This window comes from Acomys russatus, chromosome 5 (genome assembly GCF_903995435.1).
Source record: "Acomys russatus chromosome 5, mAcoRus1.1, whole genome shotgun sequence".
Lineage (NCBI taxonomy): Eukaryota > Metazoa > Chordata > Mammalia > Rodentia > Muridae > Acomys > Acomys russatus.
In genome coordinates, this window is record NC_067141.1 from 62,910,405 (window position 1) to 62,938,388 (window position 27,984).

At 48.6% G+C, this 27,984-nt stretch overlaps 1 protein-coding gene across 1 annotated transcript; it reads right to left on the reverse strand.

Annotated features, from left to right (window-relative positions):
* On the reverse strand, positions 1 to 27,984 carry Cpn1 (carboxypeptidase N subunit 1). The gene is made up of 9 exons (XM_051146615.1): positions 27,498 to 27,984; positions 23,629 to 23,825; positions 18,594 to 18,749; positions 14,713 to 14,895; positions 12,838 to 12,949; positions 8,661 to 8,800; positions 6,162 to 6,261; positions 3,488 to 3,606; positions 1 to 444 (listed from the first exon to the last, which is right to left on the reverse strand). Exons 1-9 carry the CDS (start codon positions 27,733 to 27,735, stop codon positions 301 to 303), a joined length of 1,389 nt encoding a protein of 462 aa, XP_051002572.1. The 5' UTR covers positions 27,736 to 27,984; the 3' UTR covers positions 1 to 300.

A 27,984-nucleotide genomic window follows, 5' to 3' on the forward strand; every position in this document is an offset into this window, starting at 1 on the left:
GACAGATGGAACCTGTCTCAGCATCCAGTACACACTGGCAGGGGACCCAAACCAGACTCCCAGAAAGAAGGTCTCTCCAGAACCCTGCTGGAGGAGGCATGTACAGTGGCCATCAGTTTCCAGAAGGTTCTGACTCCTTTAATGCTGGCCTAAGAAAGGCTTGCTCCTGGGACAGAGAGAAACACTTGGAACTGTTCTCTATGTGCCTATGTGTACATATGTCCCTGATAATAAAAGCATGGCCACAGGATTTGAGAGCAGGGACCCGGCCTTGCTGTGTGTGGCTCTGGGTGCTGGGCTTCAGGCAGAGCCACAATGGCGCTTTGTTGCCAGGTCTTTCGTTCGGGGTATCCGGGGCTGCTTTGCCCGGCTTCCCTGTCCTCGGCCGGGAGCTCTCTGCACAGGGTATGCCTGAGACGCGCTTCGCTTGAGTTGGAAGTTGACCTGCAAGGGCAAGGCAGAAGCTAAGCTCCCGTTTGGGCTTTTCCCCATCGCTCCAGGTTCTAATGGTGGGGTCCTGTAGATATGGCTATTATTTCTCAAGCATGGGACAGAACCAAACACCAGTGACACAAAGTGTGTGGCAGCTGGATGGACTACATGTATGGTTTTTTAATACATATATTAGCAACAAACTCTACGTACATCTCCAATGACATTTTCACTTATACACTGTTTAGGGCAAGAGTGATGATTGAAGGGGTGAAGGAGTCTTAATCTCTTTTTTCCTCCTGCTCGCTGTAGAGTGTCTCTACTTTCTGCCACACTGCTTGACAACAGGGACAGAAGAGATGACAAACATTGCCTAGATACATTCTTTTTCTTCTTCATGAGATATGGTCTCACTATGGAGCTCTGGCTATTTACAACTTGCTTTGTAGACCAGGCTGGACTTGAACTCACAGAAATCCACCTACGTCTGTCTCCAGAGTGCTGGGATTAAAGGTGTGCGCCAAGCACATTCCCCCCCCCCCCCCCCCCCCGGATTCTTAAGCCCAAGATTCCATGGGCATCTGTGTGATATTCTAAGGGCTGTGTACAGCTGTCCTCTAGCCACAGAGCACAAATGGAAAGATGCTCTGGCCTGGGTGTGGGACACTGGGTGTGGTGGCAAAAGAGACGGGAGTGACCCTGAGTCCTAACTACCCTCCCCTGGGGCTTCCCTGGCAAGCCCTCCCTGTAATAGCTTGAACCACGGAAGCAGCAGGGAGTTAAAAACACCCCACTGAGTTTCCATGAAAATCTGCAGCCAGGCCTTTTTTTTTTTTTTTTTTTGCTAGTTCTATAAAGGGGAGGCCAGGCGGAGCCAACTATTCCCTACTTCCCATTTAGTAAATACAGAAACCAAGGAAGGGAGGAAAGAGAGGAGATTGGCAACAAGAGGAGGAAAGGGCAGAGGACAGAGAAAGGCTCCACCATGTGGAGGGAGGTGAGGACAGCAGAGGACAGCTCTGGAGGAACATTTTAATCCTCATCACGTAACACAAAAACCCTTTAGTAAACATCTTTTTTTCTTTCCTTAAGCAAGTGGCTAGCTGCTCTAAAATTAAAATGGAAGCAAGTTAAACGGTAGCGCAATCAATAAACAGACGGGGAGCCGCTACTGTCTCTGCATGTTACATCCTAATGACAGATTGTGCCACTGGGTTATGCTTGACACAAGGAAGGGTTATGCTAGTTTATTTGAAGGATATGGCGGGGGCGGGGGCAGGGGGTTACTTCAAAATAGGCACAACTCAGAATGCTGTGGAGCTGATTGTGCTTGGCAGTGAACAGGCTTGACAACAGCGCATCATTTCTGTATGTGCCTGCTGCTGGGCTTCTGATTTTAGGGTGGAATAGGGAAGAATAGGGATTGGCTGGCTGAGAATGGGGCTCTGCGTGATGATAGGCTGTCCTTCCCCCAGGCCAACCCCCCGCCCCTCCCCCACTCTCACCCCCACCCTGTCAGTATAAAACACCATACAAGTGTGAAGACCTGAGTTTGAATCCCCGACACCCTCTTAAAGCAAGGTACAGCGGTGTGTTTCTATAATCCCAGTGACCCCCGGTAGCTCCCAGGCCAGCTGGCCTACAGCACACACACTGCGCAGCCGCAGACCACAAAGAGACGGTGCCTCAAGTTAAGGTGGCAGGCAAGGACTGACAACTGCAATTGTCCTCTCACCTCAGTCAGGGCACGTCCGCCCTCATCCTCCCAACACGTGCTCATACGTATCATATACATCATGCACACAGACACGGAAAGAAAATGTGTGGGAGGTGGGGGTGGGGCGATGACCTGTGAGGTGTCAGAGGAATTTTTCAAATTCCCGAAGCTCTCTTTGCTCTGTTGGCTTACAGGGGTCCGAGAACAGGCAGAGGGCGTAGTGTGAGTCCCTGCAATTCAGGTGAATCCCACTCCCACCATCCACTCGTTGGGCGGTACTCACAGGGAGCTGTGAAGGTTAAATTGGGTAGTTCTGGTAAGCTCTTATACAGCTTTTGATGCCTAGCAACTGCTCAAAAGGTACCGAGTACTGCATGTTAAAAGAAGCACAGCCCGAGGGCACGAAGGGTTGACATCCACACCCCTTCACTCTCTGAGGTTCAAAGCTGATAGGATTTAAAATGAAAAGTTCCAGGCTGTAAGTGAATGGTCCTTTGCTTCTTGTCCTATCTATAAAGGAGAGTTCGGACAGTTGAGAACTTGGGAGTGTCTGCTCCCTGGTGGCAGCCAGGGGCCGGTGAGCCTGAGACCACAGGGCACAGATGGTTTTTGCAGAGCGCCACCTAGTGGTAATCCCTGTTCATGGCACCGAAGAAAGTAGCTGGTGCCGCCAAGGCAATCTGCGGGGGTGGGGGTGGGGGTGGGGCGGCAATTACTAAGCAGATCTGTGTTGCGCACATCTATGGGCCTGTGCTTTGTCCTAGCAATCCTTGAGGAGGAAGTGTGTACTGGCCGATTTTGTGTGTCAACTCAACACAAGACAGTGTCATCAGAGAGGAAGGTGCCTCAGTTGAGAAAAACGCATCCTTGAGATCCAGCTATAAAGCATTTTCTCAATTAGTGATCAATGAGGGAGGGCCCAGCCCATTGCGGGTGGTGCCATCCCTGGGCTGGTGGTCCTGGTTCTGTAAGAAAGCACCTGAGCAAGCCAGTTAGTAGCACCCCCTCCTACCCCATCCTATGGCCTCTGAGCCAGCTCCTGCCTCCAGGATCCTGCCCTGTTTGAGTTCCTGTCCCATTTCCCTTCAATGATGAACAGCAATATAGAAGTATAAACCCTTTCCACCCCAAATTGCTTTTTAGTCATGGTGTTTCCTTGCAGCAATAGAAACCTAAAAGACCAAGTGTTAGCACTAATTTACAGAGGAAGAAGAGGATGAGAGAGACAGGCTGGGTCAAGGCGATGAACCAGGAGAAGTCAAGAGAGGACTCTAGCAATGGGTGGTTTAAGACTCGGGGTGACATTTAAGGATCAGGCTAAGGCCCAGCCAGACTCACCAGCATTGGTCCTGCAGGCCCCACAGTCACAGTCACTGTTTTTGGCTGGTACCCTGGTGCCTTCGCTGTGACAGAGTAAGTGCCGGGAAGCAGCAGCCGGAAGTAATCCCCGTGTTCACCTAAAGGTCAGAAGGAGGTAACTCAGTCAGCTGACTTCAGACCTAATTCACACAGAACCTGGCTAAGAAAGTGAGCTGGAGGTTTGAGATGACCACAAGCCAGTTGTTGTTGTTGTTGTTTTGTTTTCTCATAGTGTGATCAAATCTATGAGGAGCTAAAGCGTTCAGAAGAACTCTTCTGGAAAGGTTCCACTGTGCTGTGCCTCAAACTACTGTCCTTTCTAGATCTTGGGTCTAATATTGATTCGTGCCCAGTAAAAAGTGGGCATGGCTCAGCAGTTAAGAGCACTGGCTGCCCTTGCAGAGGACCTGGGTTTGGTTTCTAGCTCCCACACGACATTCTAGACGGTTCAGATGCCCCCTTCTGGCCTCCTTGGGCACTGCGTGCACACGGCACAGTTACATACACCAAAAATAAATAAAATCTTAAATTTTTTTTCCCTTTAGGAGCTGAGCATGTTGGATCTAGCAGGAGAATCAGGAGTTCAAGGCTGCCTCAGAAAACAAATGACCAAGAAAAAAGGGCAGTCCGATGGCTGATAGCTAAGGGCACTTGCCACCAAGCTAAGGGCCTGGGTTGGATCCCTGGAACACACTCACTGTGGCACAAGTGTGTCCATACAGATATATGCATAAAATAAATAAACTAATAAAACAGTAATAAATACTAGAAGCAAATACATTCAATAAGGAAGGATGCAAGCAACCCGGTGTGACAGTCACACTTTAAATCCTAGCACTTTGGAGGCTAAGGCTGGGGTCTCTGTGAGTTCAAGGCCAACCTGGTCCACATAGTGAGTTTCAGGCCAGCCAGGACCATACAGTGAGAAAGAAAACAAAGAATGATACAGGCAGTATAATATTATGTGCCTAAAATTTTGTTCTCTCTACCCCGCCTTGTGCCCGCCCCCTCCCCCCATCTCTCTCTGACAGGATCTCATGTGTTCCAGGCTGGTCTGACTCTCACTCTGCAGCCTAGGATGACCTGAAGGCTACAGGTGTGTGCCACCATGCCCAGCTGACTCAGTGCTAGGATTCAACCCAGAGCTTCCAGCACGTCAGGCAAGTGCTTTGCCAAGCCACGCCCCAGCCCTGTAATTAACTTGAAAATCATTTAGCAATGCAGCGTGTTATTATGCATGTATTGGACTGTTGAAGTTACATCCAGAAACTGTTATTGTCTTAATTGGGGGCACACACGAACAGCGGCAGTTAGCAAATGTGTTACAAAAGCTCTGTTTCTAGATGCTTCTTCAAAGCCAACATCTGCCTCCACCTGAGAGCAACACCAGGTGCTTTGCTAGGTAGCACAGGCAACGTCATGGGGGACTGACTTCTAGCTTGGGCAGTGAATACCGACAATGGGGCCTATCTCTTGTATCCATCCGTAGTGGCTCTGTCAATTTAGAGACCTTCCCCACAGTGGCTTGAATGGTTAAGAACCACACCCAGAAGCCTGTGCTCTCTCTCGGATGGTGCTGCACGCTCCTGTGCGCAGCCTCTGGCCTGGAAGATTCCTGAATCTTGGCCAGACTGAGATGACAACACTCTTAGAACTCCGCCTTTTCCTTAAAAAAGCCTGTCACGGAAGAGGCTCTGGAACCACCTACAAGGGCGTGAAGCACAGTCCAGAACTGTGAAGTGTTTGGTAACAAACAAGGGTGAAAAACCAACATACAGAAACTCCCGGAGTGGTGAGTGATCGAGTTAGCCTGAGTTAGGGGATGATCAGCTAGGGGGTGAGCCTTGCATGCCTGTGAAGAGTCCTGACTCTCTTAGCTGAGGTGAGAGCGCCCACCCACTGGTAGGGGACACCACTCCCTGGCTGGGATCCTGGGCTGTGTAAGTAGAGAAAAGGCACCAAGTCCCAGCATGCACACACTCACCGCTCTGTTTCTTGTTGTGGCTGTGAGTTCCCCCAGGCGCTTCAGGCTTCTGACCCCCTGACCCTGACTATGATGGCCTGGACCCTGCAACCATGAGCCAGAACAAGCCCTTTCTCCCTTAACTTGCTTTTTTTCAGAGTACTTTACCATAGCAACTGCAAAACAATCCAAGCCAGTACCCTTCCAGCAGGTTCTAGGCAGCTCCAAGATTAGCCTCCACTGCCCACCTTGCCTCAAAGCCAGCCTATAGGAAGAATCTAGGCGCTTTTCCTGCCACACACGTGGGAAATGCCTGCACCAGAGGGGGGCTAGACACGAGTGGCACAGTCCTTCCTGGCCTGTGTCACTCCATCATTATTAATAGCGTCAGGCCCAGAAATGCTCCCAACAAGACTGTCTTCACAGCGGTTCCTGGGCTCTGACCAGGAGCTCCGCCATTCCCAGCTCCTTTACACTCAGAACCTGCTCACCCCAGAAGCAAGTTTCCTTATCGACATCTTGGCTGCTTGAGGCAATGCTTCCTTTTTTGGGGGGCTCCCGTTTCTGGTCCCCTTTCTTCCTTCAGTGTCTCACGTCCAGTGCCCTTGATGTCCCTGCTGGTCTTTGGGGGCTGACAAACTGGTCCCCAGTTCTACTGAAGGGCACAAGGAGCAGAAAGTCCCTTCTTACCTGAGGTGACGTCGTGATTGATTCCCGTGACAGAGATGACAGCCCCTGTGAGGTTGTTAGAGTTCTCATCGAGTACCATTCCCTTGATGCCCTGGTGAACCTGCGGGGAAGAGGCCACGGAGAGTTAGAGTCACAGAGCATCCGCCCAGCTCGGGAGGCTCAGGCCTTCCCCACGGGTCCTCACGGTGCACCTTCACTAACACCGTGGCAGCAGCCTGTAAAACAGCTTTAAAAAAAAATTATCTATTTATTTTTATTTTGTGTGCATTGGTGTTTTGCCTGCATGTGCCTCTGTGAGGGTGTCCGATCCCCTGGAACTGGAGTTATATACAGATGGTTGTGAGCTGCTATGTGGGTGCTGGGAATTGAACCCGAGTCCTCTGGAAGAGGAGATAGAGCTCTTAACCCCTGAGCCATCTCTCAAACCCCTGCAGAACAGCCTTTCACTGCTTGCCCAACCCCATAATCCCTCCTCAGTAGATTGAGTGATCCTGTAGAGGCTCAGTCCAATCGCACTGCCTTTCTTCTCAAAGCCCTAGCAAGGCCTTAGGCTCCTGTGCTGGCCTGTAAGGCCACAGTCCCCATTAGCTACCCAGCTGGTGACCCTCTGCCTTGCTCCTCAGGTTGGCTTCCATTCCAAACCCTGCTGATCTAATCCTTTAAATTTATTTATTTATTTATTTTATGCATTTGGGTACTTGGCCTGTATGTGTGTCTATATACCACGTGCATGCCTGGTGCCGGAAAAAGAGGCCAGAAGAGGACCTCAGGCCCCCTGGGACTGGAGTCACGGAAGGTTGTGAGCCACCAGGAGGGTTCTGGAAATCAAGCTCAGGTCTTCTGAAAGAGCAGCCAGTGCTCCCAGCCGCCCGAGCCATCTCTCCAGGCCCTGCTGGTCTGATCTTGCATTTTATTTTAATTAGAAGCTTTATATTGTGGTCAGGGCTATTGAGATAGTTTAGTGGTTTGATCCCAGAACCCAAGTTGCTTTCTGATTTCCACACAGACATCATGGCACAGATGCACCTGCACACACACACACCACACACACACACATACACACACACACACACACACACACACAGGAACACACAAAAACATACGCACACCACACACATACACACAGACACACACACAGGAACACACAAAAACATACAGACACCACACACATTCTCTCTCTCTCTCTCTCTCTCTCTCACACACACACACACACACACACACACACACACGCACACGCACAGAGAATTTAAAATAAATTGTGATAAAGTACCCATCCTGTAAATTATACACTCCAGTTTATTAAGTACATTTGTAATGTGTGCCCAGCATAAGGATTCATCGCTAGACCTCTCTTCTTCTGATGACGCGGGAACTGCTCTCCTTAAATTATAACTCCCCATCCCTTCCATGCTCTCCCCAACTCCTGCCCTCCCAGTCCCAGCCCCCACTCTACAATCTGTCTCTATGACCGTAAGAACTCCATCTAAAGTAATGGACTCACACATATCTGAGTTTGTAACTGGTTTATTTCATTTAACATAATGTCCTGTAGAGCTTAGTTTTGAAGGCTGAACAATATGCCTTCCTTCCTTCCTTGTTGTCTGTCTGTCTGTCTGTCTGATTTCACTTCTTTGGGATTTAACAACACTGAGAATTTTATTTTAATTGTGGTTTCTTTTGTGGGTCTCTCACATGCTCAGCAAGTGTTTTTATCACTGGGCTGAGCTTCAGCCTGATTTTTAACATTTTAGCAGCTTGGTCACACTGTTTCCCACAGGAGCGGCCCCACTTTCCACTCCCAGAGACGGTGCTCACTGAGGCAGGTCTCCTCACCTCCTCCCTAGCTTTGTCAGCCCTGCTGTTTGACAGAAGCCATAGAAGCACACGTGTGAGGCGGCAGATCCTTGTGATTTTCAGATGTGGAGCTTGGCTTTTCTTCACTGTATCTATTTTGTGTGTGTGGAGGGACAGGGGGGCTGCCCCTGCTCTAGATACCTGGCCTGACTGCCCCAGGGCTCCTTGGACTCTGTCTGTTTGCCTGCCCCCCACTCCCACCCCTGTCTCTTGAGACAGGGTTTCTCTGTGTAGCCCTGACTGTCCTGGACTCACTTTGTAGACCAGGCTGGCCTCAAACTCACAGCGATCCGCCTGCCTCTGCCACCCGAGTGCTGGAATTAAAGGCGTGCGCCACCACGCCCAGCTAGCATTTTTCTTTTTAACACTTTACAGAACTTACCTTCTTATTTTGTTTATTGTCTATCCTCATTAGAATGTCAGTTCCATATAGACAGGGATATATGCTTATTTACCCAGAATCCCCAGCGTATAATAAAGCTTTTGACAAACAGTTGTGCTCCAGGAAATGGAAGGAAAAAAGTCCCACGAGCAGAGTGCTCCCGGCGTTGAGTCAGAGCTGGGGTGGGACCTGAGCCTGTGGGAACCCCAGTCCACTGGAAGCTCTTCTCCTGCAACCATGAGCGTCAAAACATGAGCGCTTACCTGTTCCAAGAACTGGATCAGGGCTTCGCGGTTAGCCAGCCACTCCCGCGGCAGCTCCTCTTGGTCGGGAAACTTGTTGCAACTCAGCTCCAGTGTGATCTCAAAGCAGTTGGTGTGCAGGTAATTGAAGTCTTGCATTCCTAGGGAAAGAGGCAGCGACAGGTCTTCGTGCCTTGGTGGCCACCATCGCCACATCCCATCGTTCTCTTTAGTCACGACGTTTCCACGGTATCCATCGCCTTCTTCTCTGCCTCTTGACAGCTGTTAACTCTACACAAAGTTTTCCCCTTAATCTCAGGTCACATGCCTCTCTCTCTCTCTCTCTCTCTCTCTCTCTCTCTCTCTCTCTCTCTCTCTCTCTCTCTCTCTCTAGCTTTCTTTCTTTATAAATGCTCATCTTGTCACCTGAATCCTTTGTTTCTTCCGTTCGTGATTTAATTCCCCTTTTGCGTGTGTGTGCGCGTGCGCATGCGCGCGCGCGAGGCTCAAGGAAAGTGTCAGGCGTCATGCGTCACGCGCCGTCCTGCTCTACCTCTCTCTGCCTTACTCCCTTGAGAGAGGGCCTTTCCCTGAATCTGGAGCTAATTAAGTTCACCACCAACAAGTACAATAACTTTCCTGTCTTCTCTCCCCAAGTGCCAGGGTGGTGGGGATTTGAACTCGGGTCCTCATGCTATGCAGCAAGGGCTGTTACCCAAGGGGCCTCCTCTACAGCCCCGGGCTTCTCTTGTCCCTTTTATTCCTGTCTGCCCCTTAGCTGAGTGCACACAGGTGCTGCTTTCAGGAGAGCAGCATTTCTCTGTGAACTCTGACGTTCTGCAGACCTGAGAGCTGAGAGGAGAAGGCTGGCTTCCAGTCTGTCACCACAACTAGGAACACAGCCATAACCTGAAAACGGCCCAGAAAATTTGACTCGTGGAAAAGTGATAGACATCTGTATTTTTTTTCTATACCATATTCTGGTTTCTTCTGGGTGTTTATATTATTTAATTATGTGAATAATTAATTTAACAATTAATATTCCAGCATATTTCTGGTTATTAGATTGATACATATATTGTACATTCATTTGGATTAAAATTCTTCTATTCTACCAAAAGTGACCAACTAACTCACTGCGATTTCTAGTTTTTTGTTTGTTTGTTTGTTTTATTTTAAGGTGAGTGGTTTTTGTTTTTTGTTTTTTGAGACAGGGTTTCTCTGTGTAGCCTTGGCTGACCTGGACTTGCTTTGTAGACCAGGCTGGCCTCGAACTCACAGCGATCCACCTGCCTCTGCCTCCCGAGTGCTGGGATTAAAGGTGTGTACCACTGCTCCCGGCCTCCTAATTAATTTTTATATCATATATATATCCCTAACTTTACATATGAAGTGGCTAAGATCCTGACCCAACTTGGTGTCTGCTCAAATCCTTCTTGGTTGTTGGACATATAATCGTAAAATGACCTGAAATCACAAAGAATCCGCCTCCCCCAAAGCCAGGATAACCGTAGGGCAGTGGGAGGAAGAGCAAAGCTGGATGCCTCACTCTGTATCAAAGGCTCACTAATGAAAACAATACGCTGCTGGTGAGAAGATGGAGTTAGACCAAAGGATGGAAGGCAGAGCCCAGAAACTCTTATATATATATACACACATGCTCAAATAATTTTTGATAAGGGTAAAAATTATTCAGCAAATTGTGCTAAGGAAACTTGTTTCCCACAAACAAAAACCAAATAAAAATGAAGTTAGTTGCATGTGTAATATCACACACAAAGAGGGCCATAGTGCCTCACACCTGTGATCCTGACACTCAGGCAGAGGACAAGGCAGGGCTGTCGGGTTCCAGGTCAGCCTGGGCTACAGCACAAGACTCTGGAAAAAATAAATATAAGTGTTCAGCATGGTGGTACATCACTTTAATCTCAGCTGCTTGGAGGCAGCGGCAGGAGGATCTCTATGAGTCCAGGGCTAGCCTGGTCTACAATTCTAACTTCAGGATGGCTACATGGAGAAACCCTGTCTCAAAAAAAAAAAAAAAAAAAAAAAAAAAGAAAAGAAAAACAAAACAAAAACAAACAAACAAAAACCAAAGAGGGAGGGGGCAGGGATGGTAAATTCTGTAGTAAATATATTTTGTCACAATAAAAACTGAAAAGTAGTTATCTACTTAGTCAACTTCCACTTCTTCTGATGGGAGCAAGCAGCTATTACAAAAAGAGTACAGGGAGCTGCAGAGATGGCTCAACAATTAAGAGCACTGGCTGCCCCTCCTGAAGACCCAGGTTAGACTCCCAACACCCATATGGTGGCTCTCAACCATCTGTTGCTCCGGTGTTGGGGGATCTGATGGCCTCTTCCAGCCTCCTCGGGCACCAGGCTCTTCAGGGGCACACAGGCATACACGCAGGCCACACACACGCGCACATAAGAAAGCATGGAGGAAGTGGGGGAAGGGTGGCTAATCTTGGTTGTCAGCTCAGCTGGACCTGGATTCAACTAAGAGATACACTGTTGGCAACATCTGTGGGAGCCTTTCAGTCACCTGAAATGGGAAAGCCCACCTTAAATGCAGGCGACGTCCACCGCCAGAACCCCAGGTAAAAGGAAGGGAAAGCTTTTTGTGCTGCCTGTTTGCCTTTGTGTCTCACTGGCGTGTTCATCCACCCCATCTACCCTGTTGCGGCCACTGTCGCCGATGCTGCCTTCCGGCCCTGGCACTAGAACCCAGCTTCTTTGGGCTTACAACATGAGCTAAAGACTAGGGCCTCTCCAGGGATCCCCTAGGTGGTCAGCACCCGACTGGGAGAGAGAGATCCAACATCATGGACTTAGCTAGAGCCAGGTCCTCAATGTCTTTAGTGCGAAGGCAGCCATTGTTAGACCACACAGACTATCCTTTAAGTGATTCTAATAAATTCCTCTTCGATATATATATTCATCCTATGGGCTCTGTTCTTCTAGAGAGCCCTGACTAATACTGGGTAAATGGTTTCCTGCCATGCATTAGAGTCCCCTGGAAGGCTGTGCCATCCTGCTAAACACTGGACCTTACTCCTAGCGTTTGTGATTCAGGAGACACAATCATTGTGATTGGCCTAATTAATCATTGTTAATCTTAGAACTGTGCCGCTTTGGCTTACAGTGGAGGAGGCCTGGGCCATGCGTTCTCAGAGGACAGGGAGGGTGGAGGGAAGGAGAGAGAAAACAAACAAACACGATTTGAAGTGTATCTGACTCTTCCAATTCCAGGGGATGGGGAGGTTGGCTTCCTAACACAAAGTTAAGGAAATCAGAATCTGCTGGGATCTTCTTTTGTGTTCATGTGGGTTTGGGGGCCAGGACACAATGGGACCTTGGCTTTTTTCCTCTGCGCTCTCCTCAGGACCAAACATCAGCTCAGCCCTTGTCGATAAGGATGGTCCGGGTGTCAGAGTATGGAAAAAGAGACGCAAACGGCTCCCTGGTCTAGCCTCTTCCCTATTCTTAACAGCGCAGGGTTCGCAACAGACATTTATCCAGAGTGGGTCCCAGACAAGGCGCAGGGAATAGGGTAGGGGGGACTCGGGGAGGAGGAGGAGTGGGGAACGGGGCAGGGGAGGGGGTGGTAGGGGAGGCTTGGGGAACGGGGCGGGGTGCACCCACCGTTAGAGCCCCCTAGGCTTTCATGATGAATGGCTAATGCCCAAAGCAAGTCCTCTTGTGGGAGGCTGGTAGTCAGGGTACCTATGAGTGAGTCCTCAGGGGACTAGCCCCTCTGCTCACCTGCTGTTGCCTGAAGCCCACCTCTATGGTGCTTTTGAAAACAAGAGAACTTAGAGGCCAGGCATTCCTAACTGCTTCCCTTAAAGCATCAACATTTCTGAGGCTTGCTTAGAGATGCGGAAACCAAAGCACAGAGAGGGCATGCAATTAGCCTGAAGCCACACAGCTGGTGCAGGGGCAAGATGAATTCCAAGCGGAGTTGATCTCAGAGACCACACCCTTCAACACTCAGCCTCAGTATTTTTCTCCTATGCCCCAGCAGATTACAACATAAAACACCAGTTTTATAAAACCATGCATTATGCCTTCCCTGTCTTTTAGGATCACACTTAGGCTATTACCTGACAGCTTGGGAGCTCTCTATTTCTCCATTTCCCTCCCAAACACAAAATTCTACAGTATTCCGCATCCTGTTCCCAGGACTGCTCACCCTTGCTGAGGGAGTACCAAGACGCCCCATTGGTGATGCCGTCTGGAAAGTAGTCGCCACAGTTCCAACCTTGGTGCATCCATCCGTGCGCGTAGGAGTAGACCTTGGCCAGCTAGAGAAAAGGCAGCAGAAGATGCTTAGGAGCAAGTCCCAACTGTGACAGCGGTGGCTCTGACTCCTGACCAGGGGAAGCCAAGAGACCAGTGACACACACCCAACTGCCACAGTGGTGGCTTGGACTCCAGACTAGGGGAATCCAAGAGCCACAGTGACACACACACAGTGCATTATATGCTTCAGTGCAAGGAAGTGTGTCAGAGACAGGGGAGGAAGTGATGGTGTGTGGTGGTGGTGGTGTGTGTGTGTGTATGTGAATCTGAGTGTGTGTTCATTTATGTAAGTGAGCATGATCAGACCACAGTTGGGAGTTTTTGGATTCATTCTCGAACTCCCTCCCTCCCTCCCTCCTTCCCTCCCTCCCTCCCTCTTTCCCTGTCTCCCTTGGGTGTTTTGAGACAAGGTCTCACCCTGTTGTCCAAGCTGGCTTTGAACTCAGTCCTCCTGTCTCAGCTTCCCAGATGCTACACTTGCTACCAGGAGCCCTGTATTCTGGTGTTGCCACTTTCTTGGGGGATAAATCTGTCATGTTGAAAAGGGAAGGATGAGCCGGGCGCACACCTTTAATCCCAGCACTCGAGAGGCAGAGGGCAGAGGGCAGAGATAGAGGCAGAGGCAGAGACAGAGACAGAGGCAGAGGCAGAGACAGAGACAGAGGCAGAGGCAGAGGCAGAGGCAGAGGCAGGCGGGTCTCTATGAGTCTGGGGACAGCCTGGTCTACAAAGTGAATCCAGGACAGCTGGGGCTCTGTTATACAGGGAAACCCTGTCTCAACAAAACAAAACAATCAACCAAAGGGGAAAAAAAAAAAAAAAAAAAGAAAGAAAGAAAAGGGAGAGATGACATCAGACCACACAGGAGGTCCTATTTAGTTAGACCATTTTCTAGCTGAATTTAAAGAAAGAAATCAAAGATTGAGTAAGGTAGAACATGTGTGTGTTTTGACAGCTGAAGGATGTATGTTGGAAAAAGAGGCACACACTTAAATTTACTTTGTTGTTGTTGTTGTTGTTTTCGAGACAAGGTTTCTCTGTGTAGCCTTGGCTGTCCTGGACTCGCTTTGTAGACCAGGCTGTCCTCGAACTCACAGTGATCCGCCTGCCTCTGCCTCTCAAGTGCTAGGATTAAAGGCGTGCGCCACCATGCCTGGCTTATATTCATCTTTTTAAAAAAAATTTATATGTGTGTTTCCTTGTGTCTATTGTGTGGGTATGTGCATGTGGGTGCAGTTGTCCCTGGAGACCAGAAGTGTCTGGTTCCCTGGAACTGTCATTACAGGTGGTTTTGAGCTAACAAACACAGATTGTAGGAACAGGACTGGGGTCCTCTACAAGAGTAGCAAGAATTCTTAGCTAGTGAGGCATTATTCAGCCTGTTCTATTGTTTGTAGTTTTATTTAAATCTTAATTTGCATGGTCTATTTTTTATTAAAATAGGCATATCATCATAAAAATGTAAATTAGAGTCTCTCAAAATTCACATTTCACGCCACAGACTCACGGACAGTGTGATTACTCTTAAGCTTATTCTCATTTGTCATCAGCTTAAGGGTTCTTTTCATCATAGCAATTATAAGATGTTTTGATTTAACCATTCCTGGATTTATGGCTCGTCATCAGAAATAAAATGTAACCCACTAGGCAGCCCTTCCCAAGCAGCCCCTGTCGTCTGATCCCTGTCTGTGAACTTCTTGCTGTGGGGTCCCGTGTCTCCTGAGCCCCAAGCCCCTGTTCTGGGAAGAGCTGCTTTTCTTCATACCGTCTGGAAAAGCTCGTCATCTGGTGTTGGGGAATTGTAGGTACGGTAGGAGCTTTGGAACCGATGCTCAAGTGACTTGTCATACGGGTAGTTGGCCACCACAGCCCCACCGTGCATATTGGCTGAGAGAACGAAGTTGAAGGATCGAATCCATTGGATCACCGCCCGGGTCTCGGGTTCCACCTGTGAAGACATGAGAGGTTGGCAGCCAAGGCATGGCCAAGCTGGCACGTGGTGTTGCTTCGAGAATCCTGTCAGGAAGGGGCCTGTGGGGACAGTTCACCCCAATTTGACCTCTATGGTGATGATTTCAAAATCAAATATATGGAACCCCTTTCCAAAGTGCAGTGTGTGGATGGCAAGACACAACAGGAGCCCCCGGGTACTGAAGCTCTCCTGTACCAGTCCGTGGTGGGCACTTCCAGCCTATTCGCCCACACCCATAGAAGCTGTAAGGCCAAGGGCAGTCACCAGTGGAACTGTAGACTTTAGATTTTGAGTTTGAGATCAGGTCAATGTAGGCTTGTAATTAATGTAGGATTGTAATTAATGTACTATTCTACGGTATGGCAGCAAAGGTAGGGTCCATGTGAGAAGAGGAAGTGTGCAAGAACTCTGTGTGTTTTTACACAAATTTGGGGAGACAGAGGGAGGACGGGAAGGGGAGCAGTAAGGGAAGAGGAGAGAGGGAGAGAGAGGGGGAGAGAGAAAGAGAGACAGAGACAGACATACATTCATTCATTTACTGAGTGCAGTGTGGCTGGGGCTTCTAAGACAACTTTGTGAAGACTTAGGGTTCTAATTAATTAGGCCACTTGCTTGAAGTAATGATTTCAGCCCCCTCATCCCGGCATATCTGCTGCACCTACTTTAATGGCGCTCAGGCCATGTCCACATGTCACAGATCAGACGTACTAATTCCTACACTGTCACTTTGCTAGCGAGCCATAGCTTTGTAAAGGAAATCTTGAACCCACTGGACTTGCCGCACAAATCACCCAGTTGCCAAGGCTTCTCCTCCTCACAGAGAGTCCTGCTCAGTGACTGCTTGGGGTCAGTGAGTTAGTGGCTCTTCCTGGACCAAGGGTCTGTCTTTCCATTCCAAGGGGGACTGTCCGAAGACAGCTGGGTCTCACACAATCAGAAGAGACACATCGTGTGTTAATGGGTACGTTCTGAGAAATGTTTGGCCATTTGCCATTGTGCAAGATTACAGGGTGAACTTAACACAACCTTAGGTGGGTACGTGGCCAGGGGATCGCTGCTGTTCGTGTGACCTATGTTAGAGAAACTGCCCTTTTTTTTTTTTTTTTTTTTAAAGATTTATTTATTATGTATACAGTGTTCTGCCTGCACATACACATGCAGGCCAGAAGAGGGCATCAGATCACATTATAGATGGTTGTGAGCCATCATGTGGTTTCTGGAAATTGAACTCAGGACCTCTGGAAGAGCAGCCAGTGCTCTTACCCTTTGAGCCATCGCTCCAGCCCGAAACTGCCCTTTTATGGCATGTGGCTGTAGGACCAAAAGCTCAGGCTCCTTGAAGCAGGCACTTCTTTCCTCATGTTCCAAAAGGCCAGCTTCTCATGGCTCCTTCCTCTCACGGCTCTTCTCTCAGGAGCATAAGAGTCTTCACTGTCGCTTTTCCTCTTCAGAGTTAGGGTAAGGACTGCGTGGGAGGCTCATTATCTTGTTTGACTCAGAGAAACAAGTTTACTAAATCAAAATATAGGGCTGGAGAGATGGCTCAGCAGTTAAGAGCGCTTGCTGCTCTCACAGAGGACCCAAGTTCGGTTCCCAGCACCCACATCAGCTGGCTCACCATCACCTCTAACCTGAGCTCCAGGGCACCTGACACCCTCTTCTGGACTCTAAGAACACCTACTTCTAATGTGTTCACACCCCCACACAGACACACAGACATAGACACACACACAATTTTAAAAATACAAATAAAATAAACCTTTTACAAATTCCGAGCATGGCTCACGACTATAATCTCAGCCTAGGAGAAACAGAAGTTCAAAGTCATCCTCAGTACACCTGTTTGAAGCCAGCCTATGCTAAGTGAGACCTTGCCTCAGGAAATGAAAATTAGCCAGTGACATTCTTCTAGCCAGATACCTCGAGTAGGACCATGCTATTTTGACTTACTTAATTGGAACCCAAAGGACAGCTGTAGCCAGAAAGCTAACTGTCATTATAACTTTTACATCATTTTATTTTTAATTATGTGTGGGTACGTGTGTCTGTGTGGGGGCGTGTCCACAAGGACGCAGGGCATCAGACATTCTGAGAAGTGGAGTTACACGTGACTGTGAGCTGTCCAATGTGGGTTCTCTGTGAGAACGGCAGGTGCTCTTACGCACTGCATTATCACTTTCAAGGGCAAAACACCAACCCTCCCCAGCCGGAGTGGCCGGTGCAAAGGCTTTTCCTTGCTTTGCGTTCCTCCCCCAGTCTCTAAGTCTAGATAGTCACAAATGGAGTGTTTCGAACCATCCTACACAGGAGAAAAGTCAGGGCTGACAGCGACGTTGTTCCCAGCCAGCACTAGGTCCTCAGCAGGATGGAACCATTGGCATTGCCTAGGGCTTGCCAAATGCTGCCTCCCAGTGAGAGAGCGTGGGATGTGAGGGAAGCTTTAAGACGCAAAGGATCACACAGAAGGAAAGAGGAGAAGACAGAAGTTAGACACCACGGACCTCATGCTATAGCTGGTGTTGCTGGATACCCAGCTCATCACAAGTAGGAAAACCTTGTTTATAAAATGCTGGACTTAAAAAACAAACAAACAAACAAACAAACAAAAAAATAAAATGCTGGACTTCAAGATGGGCACGGTGGTGCATGCCTGTCATCTCAGCATTTGGGGAGGCAGGGGCAGGTGGACCTCCGTGAGTTCAAGGCCAGCCTGGTCTATAAAGAGAGTCTGGGACAGCCAGGGCTACACAGAGAAACCCTGTCTCGAAGAACCAAAATAGATAAATAAATATTAAAATAAAATAAAATGTTGGCACTCTCTGGCAACAGTCTGGTGCAGTGGTTCTCAACCTGTGGGTCAAGAGCCCTTTAGGATGGAACGGCCTTTTCATAGGAGTAACCTAAGACCACTGGAAAACACAAATATTTACATTACCATTTATAACAGTAGCAAATTACAGCTATGACGTAGCAACGAAGATAATTTTATGTCATAGCATTAGGAAGGTTGAAAACAACTGTGCTAGTATCAGCAAATAGAGCACTGGAGTATGAGTCAGAAAGCCTGTGTGTGTTCATGCACACGTGTGAGCACGCGCATAAACACATGCACACGGCAGCCTGGTATAAAGGTCAGAAGACAACTTGCAGGCGTCAGTTCTCTCCTTCCATCATGAGGATTCTCCATCATGAGGATTCTGGGAATCAAACTCAGGTCTTCAGGCTTGGCTGCAAGCCCCTTTACCCACTGCGCCATGCAACTGGCCCTGCACCATGCAACTGGCCCTGCACCTAGCTTTTTGGCCTGGCTCCCGGGGATCGAACTCAGGTCCTCATGTTTGTTGAACAAGAACTTTTATCAACTGAGCCATCTCCCCAGCCCGTGTCTAGGTTTAAGTGTTTGTTTCCTTCAATTATCAGCTATGTGAATTTAGTTTGACCTAGAAATATAGTAACCGTGAAACAGGGCTAATACTGGCTACTGTTGTTTGTCTCAGTTCTGGGCCAGCACTATGGTGAGCAACTGAAACAGGCTTAGGAAAGAGTTCTGTGAGGTCAGGGAGCATCTGCTTTCTCCTCCACCAGCTTGAGCAGTCAGCCAGGGCTTGCTTCCTGCACCGCTGAGCATCCTGCAGGGGGCGCCAGGTGACCAATTCCTGGCTCTCATCTCCTACCTGACTTTTCCAGTTGTCTGGGAGGGGTAAGTGGTGGTTGGGGCCGCCATATTTCTCGTTGTAGTAGAAATAGGTGTTGAGGTCCGGGAAGTTGCGGTTCAGGTCCACTCCGTTTGCGTTGTTCCTACCAGCCAGGTACCTAGAGGTGTTTGGGCTCTAGGAGCGATGAAGGGAGCAAAGTTGAGCGTTTAAGACAGAGCCTTAGCCGGGCGGCATGGTGGCGCACACCTTTAATTCCAGCACTCGGGAGGCAGAGGCAGGTGGATCGCTTTGAGTTCGAGGCCAGCCTGGTCTACAAAGAGAGTCTGGGTCAGCCAAGGCTACACAGAGAGACCTCTCGGGGGAAAAAAAAAAAAAAAAAAAAAAGGAAGAAGAAGAAGAAAAAAAAAGACAGAGTCCTATATTTCAAGAGTGTTGTGTAACTTTTAAAGATATTAGCAGCATTAGTTACTTTTCTATTTCTGTGATAAAATACCATGTCCAAAATCAATTTAAGAAAAAAATGGTTAGGCCAGGTATGGTGGAGCACGCCTTTAATCCCAGCACTCCGGAGGCAGAGTCAGGTGGATCGCTGTGAGTTCAAGGCCAGCCTTGTCTACAAAGTGAGTCCAGGACAGCCAAGGCTAACACAGAGAGACCCTTTCACAGGAAAAAAACAAACAAACAAAAAACCAAACCCCAAACAGACAAACAAAAACCAAAAAACAAAACAAAAAACCCAAAACCAAAACCAACCAAACAAAACTCAAAAAGAAAAACATGGTTTATTTTCGCTTATAGTGTGGACAGGGGAGCGGGAAAGAAGGACGGAGGGAGACAGGGAGGGAAGATGGGTTCATAATGCCCAGAAGTCAGGACATGGCAGCAGAAGCCGGCTGGCCCGTCACGTTATGGGAGAGAACAGAAAATAAAGCAAGGCTATAAATCCCCAGAGCACACCCACAGTAATGTACTTCCTCCAGTAAGGCTCCTAGAGGTCCCATAACCTCCACCTACCAAAGCACCTTCAGTGAGGAACCAAGTGTTCAAATACACGAGCCCACAGGGATATTCTCATTCAAACCAGCACAGCAGCTTTATTTGTGAAATGGGGCAGCATTATCACCTTAACGTTTCCAGTGTCCGTCTTGGGTGGGCCAAACGTTAGACCACCACAAAGTTCTAGGGCATCTCAGGAGAAGCTCTAACTGGAGTGACTCCTAGAGTTTTAGAGACAGCTGTACAAAATTGCTCAAAGAATACAATTCAATGAGTTTTAGCCCCACAGAATGGGACCTACAGCAGCACAATTATATTAAAATCATAATTTTGGAGCATTTCTGTCCCCCTAGAAAGAAGCCTTATCCCATCCTCAGCCACTCAGCTTCACCCCAGTGCTCTGTCTCGGTGGATTCGTCTTCTCTGCACACGGTAAGTGTAAGTGGGATCGTATGGTCTGTGTTTGAGATTCACCCATGTAGCACGTACTTCCCTTCCTTCTCATTTCTGAGGGGTGTGTGTTCACCACATTTTTATTTATCCATCCACCAGTTGGCACAGTATATGCCTATACATGGCTGTTGTAACAAATGACCACAAACCGAGAGGTTGCTGATGGCATCACGTCTCTCCCAGACGTGAAGGGTTAAGCTTAAAACCCAGGCACCATCGTCACACTCTCCAAAGGCTTTGTCTGTTTTAGTTTCTGGTGGTCATAGGCAATCCTTTAAATTTTATTTATTATTGGGGGTGGGGGTGGGGCATGCACAGCACAGTGTGCATGTGGAGTCAGTTCTCGCCTTCTGCCTTATGTTGGCTCCAAGGACTGAACTCAGGTCCTCACTCTTTCACAGCAAGTGACTTTACCTGCTGAGCCACTGTGCTGGCCCTGTCCTTAGCTTCTAGATGCACGATGTATATTAAGAGTTTTGTTTCTCTCTTTCCTGGCCTCCTGAATGTGTCTGTGTTTCTGTGTGTTTTGCTCTGCTTTTCTCTTCCCTCTGTAGAGGTTAGAGTGAGATGGTCCCCATAAGTCTCTGGCATTTGAATACTTGGTCCCCAGTTGGTGGCTGTGTGGGGAGTTTGGGGAGGTGCAGCCTTGTTGGAGAAAGAATGTTACTGGAGGTGAGGTTTAAGGTTTCAAAAGACTCTTGCCACTCTCAGTGTGCTCTCTGCCTTCTGCTCTCAGATCAGGACGAGGGAGCAGCGTTCGCAGCTATTGCTGCCAAAGCCCTCAGGCACTGGGAAAAGAGCTAAGTGAGATATTCTTCCAGCCTCCTGGGAACTCACAGTACAATGGGGAGCTAGACAGATACATGAATAGATACAAAGTGGTATAAGAGAGATGCCTTAAGATTCCCGTTAGTGCTGGGGCTGTAGCGCACTAAGAGTCCTTGCCTAGCATGAGCCCTCTGTTCTATCCCTGGCCCTGAAGTAAACCAGGTGGCCTGTGGTTAAGAAGTTCAAGGTCGGGGGATGGAGAGATCAATGGCTCAGAGGTTAAAAGCACTGGCTGTTCTTCCAAAGGTCCTGAGTTCAATTCCCAGCAACCACATAGTGGCTCACAACCATCTATAATGAGATTTATGCTCTTTTTTGGCCTGCAGGCATTACATGCAGGTAGAGCACTGTATACATAATAAATCAATCTTTAAAAAAAAAAAAGCCGGCATGGTAGCGCATGCCTTTAATCCTAGCACTCAGGAGGCAGAGGCAGGTGGATTGTTGTGAGTTCGAGGCCAGCTTGGTCTATAAAGTGAGTCCAGGACAGACAAGGCTAACACAGAGAAACCCTGTCTCAAAAAAAAAAAAAAGATCAAGGTTGAGCTGGAGAGATGGTTCAGTGAGTAAGAGCACTGGCTGATCTTCCAGGGGTCCTGAGTTCAATTTCCACCAACCACATGGTGGCTCACAGCCATCTGTAATAGGATTGGAAGCCCTCTTCTGGTGTGCATGAAGACAGTGTACTCATATGTATTCATAAGATAAATAAATCTTAAAACAAACAAACAAAAGAAGTTCAGGGTCATGTTTTGCCACATAACAAGTTCAAGGCCAGCCTGGGCTGCATGAAATCCTGTTTCACAGGTAGGTGTGTGTGTGTATGTGTGTGTGTGTGTGTGTGTGTGTGTGTGTGTGTGTGTGATTAAAATTACTTTATGACATTGGAGAAGGGGAATGTTCCCGCAAGTGAGGTAAATCAATCCTATTTCCTACTGGAAACTCTGAGATGTACTGTCATTCAAATTATTGCAAAGAATCTTTATCATTCTTAGAGGTTTCCTTTTTTACATGGCATCCCACTCATATTTTATTCTTAGATTGCACTGAAAATATGACATTTTAAAAATTTTTCCTTAAGGTACCTACATAATTTCTGTTCCAGTACAAACATGTATCTGACTTTTGAGTTTGCCAGGCACCTCTATGGTAGGAGTTTTCTCCCTGCTTTTTGTGTTTAGCGATGTAGCTCCTTTAAAAAAAAAAAGACTTATTTTTATGTGCATTGGTATTTTGCCTGCACATATGCTTGTGTGAGGGCATCTAATCCCCTGGAACTGGAGTTACAGACAGTTGTGAGCAGTCACGTGGGCACTGGGAATTGAACCCAGGACCTCTGGAAGAGCAGCCAGTGTTCTTAACCACTGGGCCATCTCTCTAGCCCAGAAATGTAGCTCTTAACTGCCAATATTAACAGCAATGGGCTTTCCCAGGTGATTTTGTACACAACTGGCCATTAGTCAGGCTGGCAAGGAAAGGATCTGTGGGCTTGGGGTTGTGGCTCGGTGTCAGGGTGCTTGCTTAGTGTGTGTGAGGCTTCTGGTCTTCATCACTAGCAGGGCCAAAAAGAGAGGAAGGGAAAGAAAAAAGAGAGGGCGTAGAGAACAGGAGGAAGGAGAGGAAGAGGAGGGAGAGGGAGCAGAGGAGGAAGAGAAGGAGGGAAGGGGAGAGGAAGGGAGGGACATCACCTAACTGAAGGTTCCCAGGTTCCCAAATCACAGAGCAAATGGTGTAAAAGATTCCACCTGCTGCCGTAACAAAAGTCCTTCAAACTTCGAGCCTTACAACAATGGCAGCTTTTTGTGTGGACATCAGAAGACTAAAGCGGGTGTCACAGTGAGGAGCCAGTAAGACTTAAGGAAAGCTCCTGACTTCCATGGCGTCTGCTGGGTTTATGGTTCTCTCTCTAGAGAAACAGATGCGAGGCCTAGCGGCACAGCTATGAACCTAGAACACCTGGCGGCCTGAGTCAGGAGGGTCCTAAGCAGAGACCTGCTTTTGTAAGGTCTGAGTCTAGCCCAGGCAATTTCTCAAGTTCCTGTTTCAGAATAAAAAATTATAAAGAGAGCCGGGCGTGGTGGCACACACCTTCCCAGCAGAGACAGGCAGAAATCTGTGAGTTTGAGGCCAGCCTGGTTTTCAAAGTGAGTCCTGGACAGCCAAGGCTATACACAGAAAAAGAATCTCCAAAAACCAAAACCAAAGCAAACAAAAAAGTAAAAAGAGGCCTGGTGAGTTCAGTGGTAGAGTTGCTTGGCTAGCATGTTTAATTTAAAGCCTTATAAGGCCAAAAGAAGAGCCCCTCCCCCTCAAAAAAATGAGGAAGAAGAAGCATCTAGAATTAATCCCTCACCCCAAGATCTGGAGAAAGCTCGTGCTCTTTGTCTAAAAGTACAGGAAGGTGGGTATTTGGGAATACCTTCTCACACCTGCACAGTATTTTCCAGTTTACGAGGTGTCGCCAAGGGATTTCTACATCTGTCCTCATAACAAGACCTTGAGGTTAGCTGGACTGGTGTAGGGAGCACTCTGGTTCCCAACCCAGGCCACACTTACCATCTGCAGAGTCATAGCACTTTAGGGGTGCTACAGCCTTAACCCTTTGCTTCTGCGCCCCCTGCACCAGCTGTTTTACCCACCCTTCCTTCCTAATCTCTTTCTTCCTTCTTCCCCCCCCCCACCCCCGATATTTACAGTGGGGCATAGCACTGTCTACTGGCACCCATTTCCTAAGATGGCGTTAATCTCTTCACGTATCTCCCTGGGGACCACGTACCTGGGAGGCAGCCACCTCGTAGCCATCAGGGTTCATGGACGGCAGGATATGAATGCGTGTGTCCTGGATTAGACTCAGGATGCGCTGATTCCGGTTCTGGAACTCCTCACAGAGGAATTCTGACAGCTGGAGGAGCAGCTCGCGGCCCAGCACCTCGTTCCCATGCATGTTCCCCACATACTTGACTTCTGGTTCCACTGGAAACAGAGAGGCAACGCAGCCCATGAAGGGCCAGGCAGGAGGACCTTGGGTTCAAGGCCAGCTTTGGCTACATAGCGAGTTCCTCACAAGACCTTGTCTCACCCGCAACTCCACCTCCCACCCCCACCCTGACCCCCCCCAAAAGAGGAAAGAAAATCTCAGACTTTCATTAGGTCCTTCCCAGCAATCCCCAAGCCTCTTCCAAATAAATTGCAATTGGAAAATCTATAGGATAACGATGGCCACCGCTTGCTGAGCCCCCAAGTGTACTAGCTGTTCATGTTTGTTATTGTAATCTTAACAGAAAACTTGTGGAGTGGGTCACATAGTCTCAAGAGCGAAGAAGTGAGGGGGTAGAAGACGTTAAGGAACTTGTCTGGGCTGCCTGGCCATGCGTGGAATAGAGGCCAAAGCCCACAGAGCACGTCATGCCCTCTGAGGGGACACATGCATAAAGAGACCCCAGCACGCTGCTCAGAGAGCAGTCTCTCTTTCATAGTCGGAAAGGCATGCCTTGCATGAGAACGGAAGGAATCTACTTCTGCCTGGGTTCTTTTCTTTTTTCTTTTCTTTTCTTTTTTTTTTTTTTTAGGTTTTTTGAGACAGGGTTTCTCTGTGTAGCCTTAGCTGTCCCGGACTCACTTTGTAGACCAGGCTGGCCTCGACCTCACAGCGATCTGCCTGCCTCTGCCTCCCGAGTGCTGGGACTAAAGGCGCCACCACGCCCGGCTTCTGCCTGGGATCTTACTCTTCCCTTTGGCCTTGTTAAGTGTGAATTGAAGTCAGAAGTAAGGTTCTGTAAAAGCTTCTGGCCAACGCTTCTCAGCCTTCTTAATGCTGCGACCCCTTAATGCAGTTCCTCATGTTGTTGTGACCTCCCCCCGCCCCCCCGAGTCATAAAATTATCCCATTGCTACTCCATAACTTTAATTTTGCTACTGTTACAAATCATAATATAAATAATGATATATAGGAGATCTGATAGGTAACCCCAAGGGGGGTCACGACCCCACAGGTTGAGAACCACTGCTCTAGGGTCACTAACGTGAGACAGCTGTGCTCCCCCCTTTCAACAAAAGACCTTGCCAGTGTTCTCCTACACAGCATGTTTCTGCTTCCCTGGCTGGCTGCTTCTCTTCCTGTTCATCTCCCTGTTGCCTTGCTGACCTCGCAGGTCCAGTTCAAACACTGTTAAGTCCGAGGCGCTGGCTTGAGCTTTCTTGTTAAACGTTAGTCCTGTATGGCCTTTCCTTTTGTGGTGCTTGTATGTTCTGGGCACATGTCTTGCTTCCTTTACAGAACTTAGTGTTAGCCAAGGAACTAATCTTTCTATTTATTTATTTCCTGCAGCTGCGTGGCTCCATGAGCTCCCCAAGCTCCCCAGTCGGGGGCTGACAAAGCTTCTCTGTAAAGGCCAAGGAAGGGCCTGACTTGGAATCTTCAGGCTGTGTGGACAGTGTTATCTCTGTCACAGCTCTTTGCCTGTTTCAGTAGAACCTGGCACAGATAATTCCCAGAGCAGGGCTGGGAGCCACGGCTATCGGCCTCCATCCAGCGCCATCTTTAAAACTCTCCTGTGGCTTTTCACTTTGCTCAAAGTAAAGGCCAAAGGCGTCCACCTGCTTGTAAATCCCAAATGAGCTCCCTGGGGCCCAGTGCTCTCAACCACCTGCCTCTGACCGCCGGGCCTCTGCTGCAACTACACACGCTAACTGGGCTCCAGCTGCTGGGGAGCTGCAGTTTCTTTTTACTTAGCCTGTCATGCCGGCCCACTCAGAGACCCTTCAGATCTCTGTTCAGCACCACCTCAGCCAGAGAAGACTTTGGGAGATAGTGACTTCCTCTGCTTCCCCCTGGATGGCCGCACAGCAGGCCCATCTCTCTTTCCTGTTTAAGCTCTTGCCCCATGTGCAGTACCAAGCATTTACCCAAATGCCCCATTTATTGCCGGGCGTAGCCCCCTATAATGCAGCCCCATTAGGGTGAAGTCTGCACTAATCTTTGTTGCACCTTCCAAAGCTGCGAAAGCTCTTTTATTATTTTTTTTATAAGGACCTCCTTCTCTCTTTCTCTCCTCCTGGTTTATTATTAAATTATATGTATATGTGTCTGTGTGTTCCACAGAGCCCAGAAGAGGCTCCCAGATGCCCCTGAGCTGGAGTTACCGGTGGTTGTGAGCTGCTGGAACCAGACTCAGGGCCTCTGTAAGAATAGCAAGCGCTCTCTTGACTGCTGAGCCATCTCCACAGCCCCAACAAAGTACTTCTAGCTCATAGGTGATGGGTAAACATTTGTAGAATGAAGGAATGTAAGGAGCAAACGGAAGAACTGCAAACTCAAGGGAAAAAGACAGACCAGTGAGAGCCTGCATTGTCAGCAACAGCCTCAAAGAGGCATCAACAAGGGCGCGTGGCTTAAAGAGGCAGTACCGACAAGGGGGCGTGGCCTAAAGAGGTTAACCCTGGTAAAGTCATCAACGGCCTTAAGCTTCCACAGTGCGCATGTGAGTTCAGAGTGGCAACCCTAGGAGGGGACACCCATTGGGAGCTTCTTTAAGTAAAGGAACTGAAATAAGTCATGTGACTAAACTCAAATGTCATCATTGCCGTAAACCAAGTAACTAGAGACTTGTCAGTGTTCATCAATATGTGAGCAGTTAACAAAATCCGGCAATAAACCGGGCGTGGTTGTGTGCATGACTTTAATCCCAGCGCTTGGGAGGCAGAGGCAGGCAGATCTCTGTGAGTTTGAGGCCAGCCTGGTCTACAAAGTGAGTCTAGAACTGCCAAGGCTGCACAGAGAAACCCTATCTTGAAAAACTAAAATAAAAAACAAACCCAAAACAACACCAACAAAACAACAAAAAACAAAACCAGCAACAGCATATTATACAACCAAGAATAATGCCATCGAGCTGTCTGTATTCATGGACACAATGGACTGAGGAAAATGGTTACAGTATGATTCCATTTTGCATTTGAGATGTCACATGCAAATGAGGGTCAAATAGCACATTTAGAAGGAGAGATGTCAATCTATGGAAGTAAGAGTTATCTATGAACACAAGGATTGTGCTTCTGTTTTGGTTTGGTTTGGTTTTTTCCTTCTCTGGTTTCTAGTTTTTTCAGCTGGTTGGTTGGTTTTGAGATGAGTTTTTATGTTTCCAGGCTGGTCATGAACCAATTTTTGAAGGAAACACGGATTGCTAACAAACTAACAAAAAAGCAAGCTAATCTCCCAACCCTCAAACTCTCTGTAAGACACCGTGTTGGACTGCTGCCATTCCCGGGAGGGATCCGCCTGACCCCTCAGGAGAACTCGGAAGTCAACTATTTCAGCTATGTTCCCAAGTCACCGGATCCTGATAGAAGAAACAGGAGAGAGACTGGTGGGGGCGGGGAGAGCAGGAGGAAGACCCCCTTTACCCACGGGCTTCTGAGGAAACAGAACCCAGGAAGGAGGCACGCACTGGACCCTGAGCTGGGGGTCACAGCTCCTCGGGGTCTAGGGACGCTGGAGAACCAAGTGGGGCCACCTGCCTTTTCAGGTGGAGGAGCAGATAATGCGCTGTAGATGGAGCCCTCCATTGGCGTGGCGACCGCTGTCTCTGGATCGGTAAAGGAAGGGAGTTAGTTGCCCAACACATCCCAGAATTGCTCAAGACTTACAGGGCTCGTGGATCCCAGGGTGGTCGCTGAACTCCAGCACGTAGAGGAACCTCCCCTTGACACTGCGCCCGATGGTGTAGAGCCGCGTGATGTCCGGGCATTGGTTATGCACCTTGTACAGCTTTCGCACAAGGTCGTTGTAGCGGTGGTGACGAAAGGTCACAGGGGCAACAAACTTGGGGGGGAGGAGGAGGAGGAGGAGGAGGAGGGGCAGGAAGGCTGAGGACAGCTTTGGCATCTCACCGAGCTTCCCAGAGGCTCTGAAACGTGACCCCCGTTGTCCAAGCAATCCTCTCCCCGTCAGGATCCAGAACCCAGAGCACACCTGCACCTGCGAAGAGTCTGGCTGGGGACCGGCCTCCTCCAGGACGCTGGAAATTATTTCTGTGGCCCTGGGATACTCACGATGCTCCCGGGTTCATTTCTCTCCCTCTCCTAAGGCTGGAAAACCTCTTGAAAGGATTCTGCGCATCCCCACTTTGGGAAG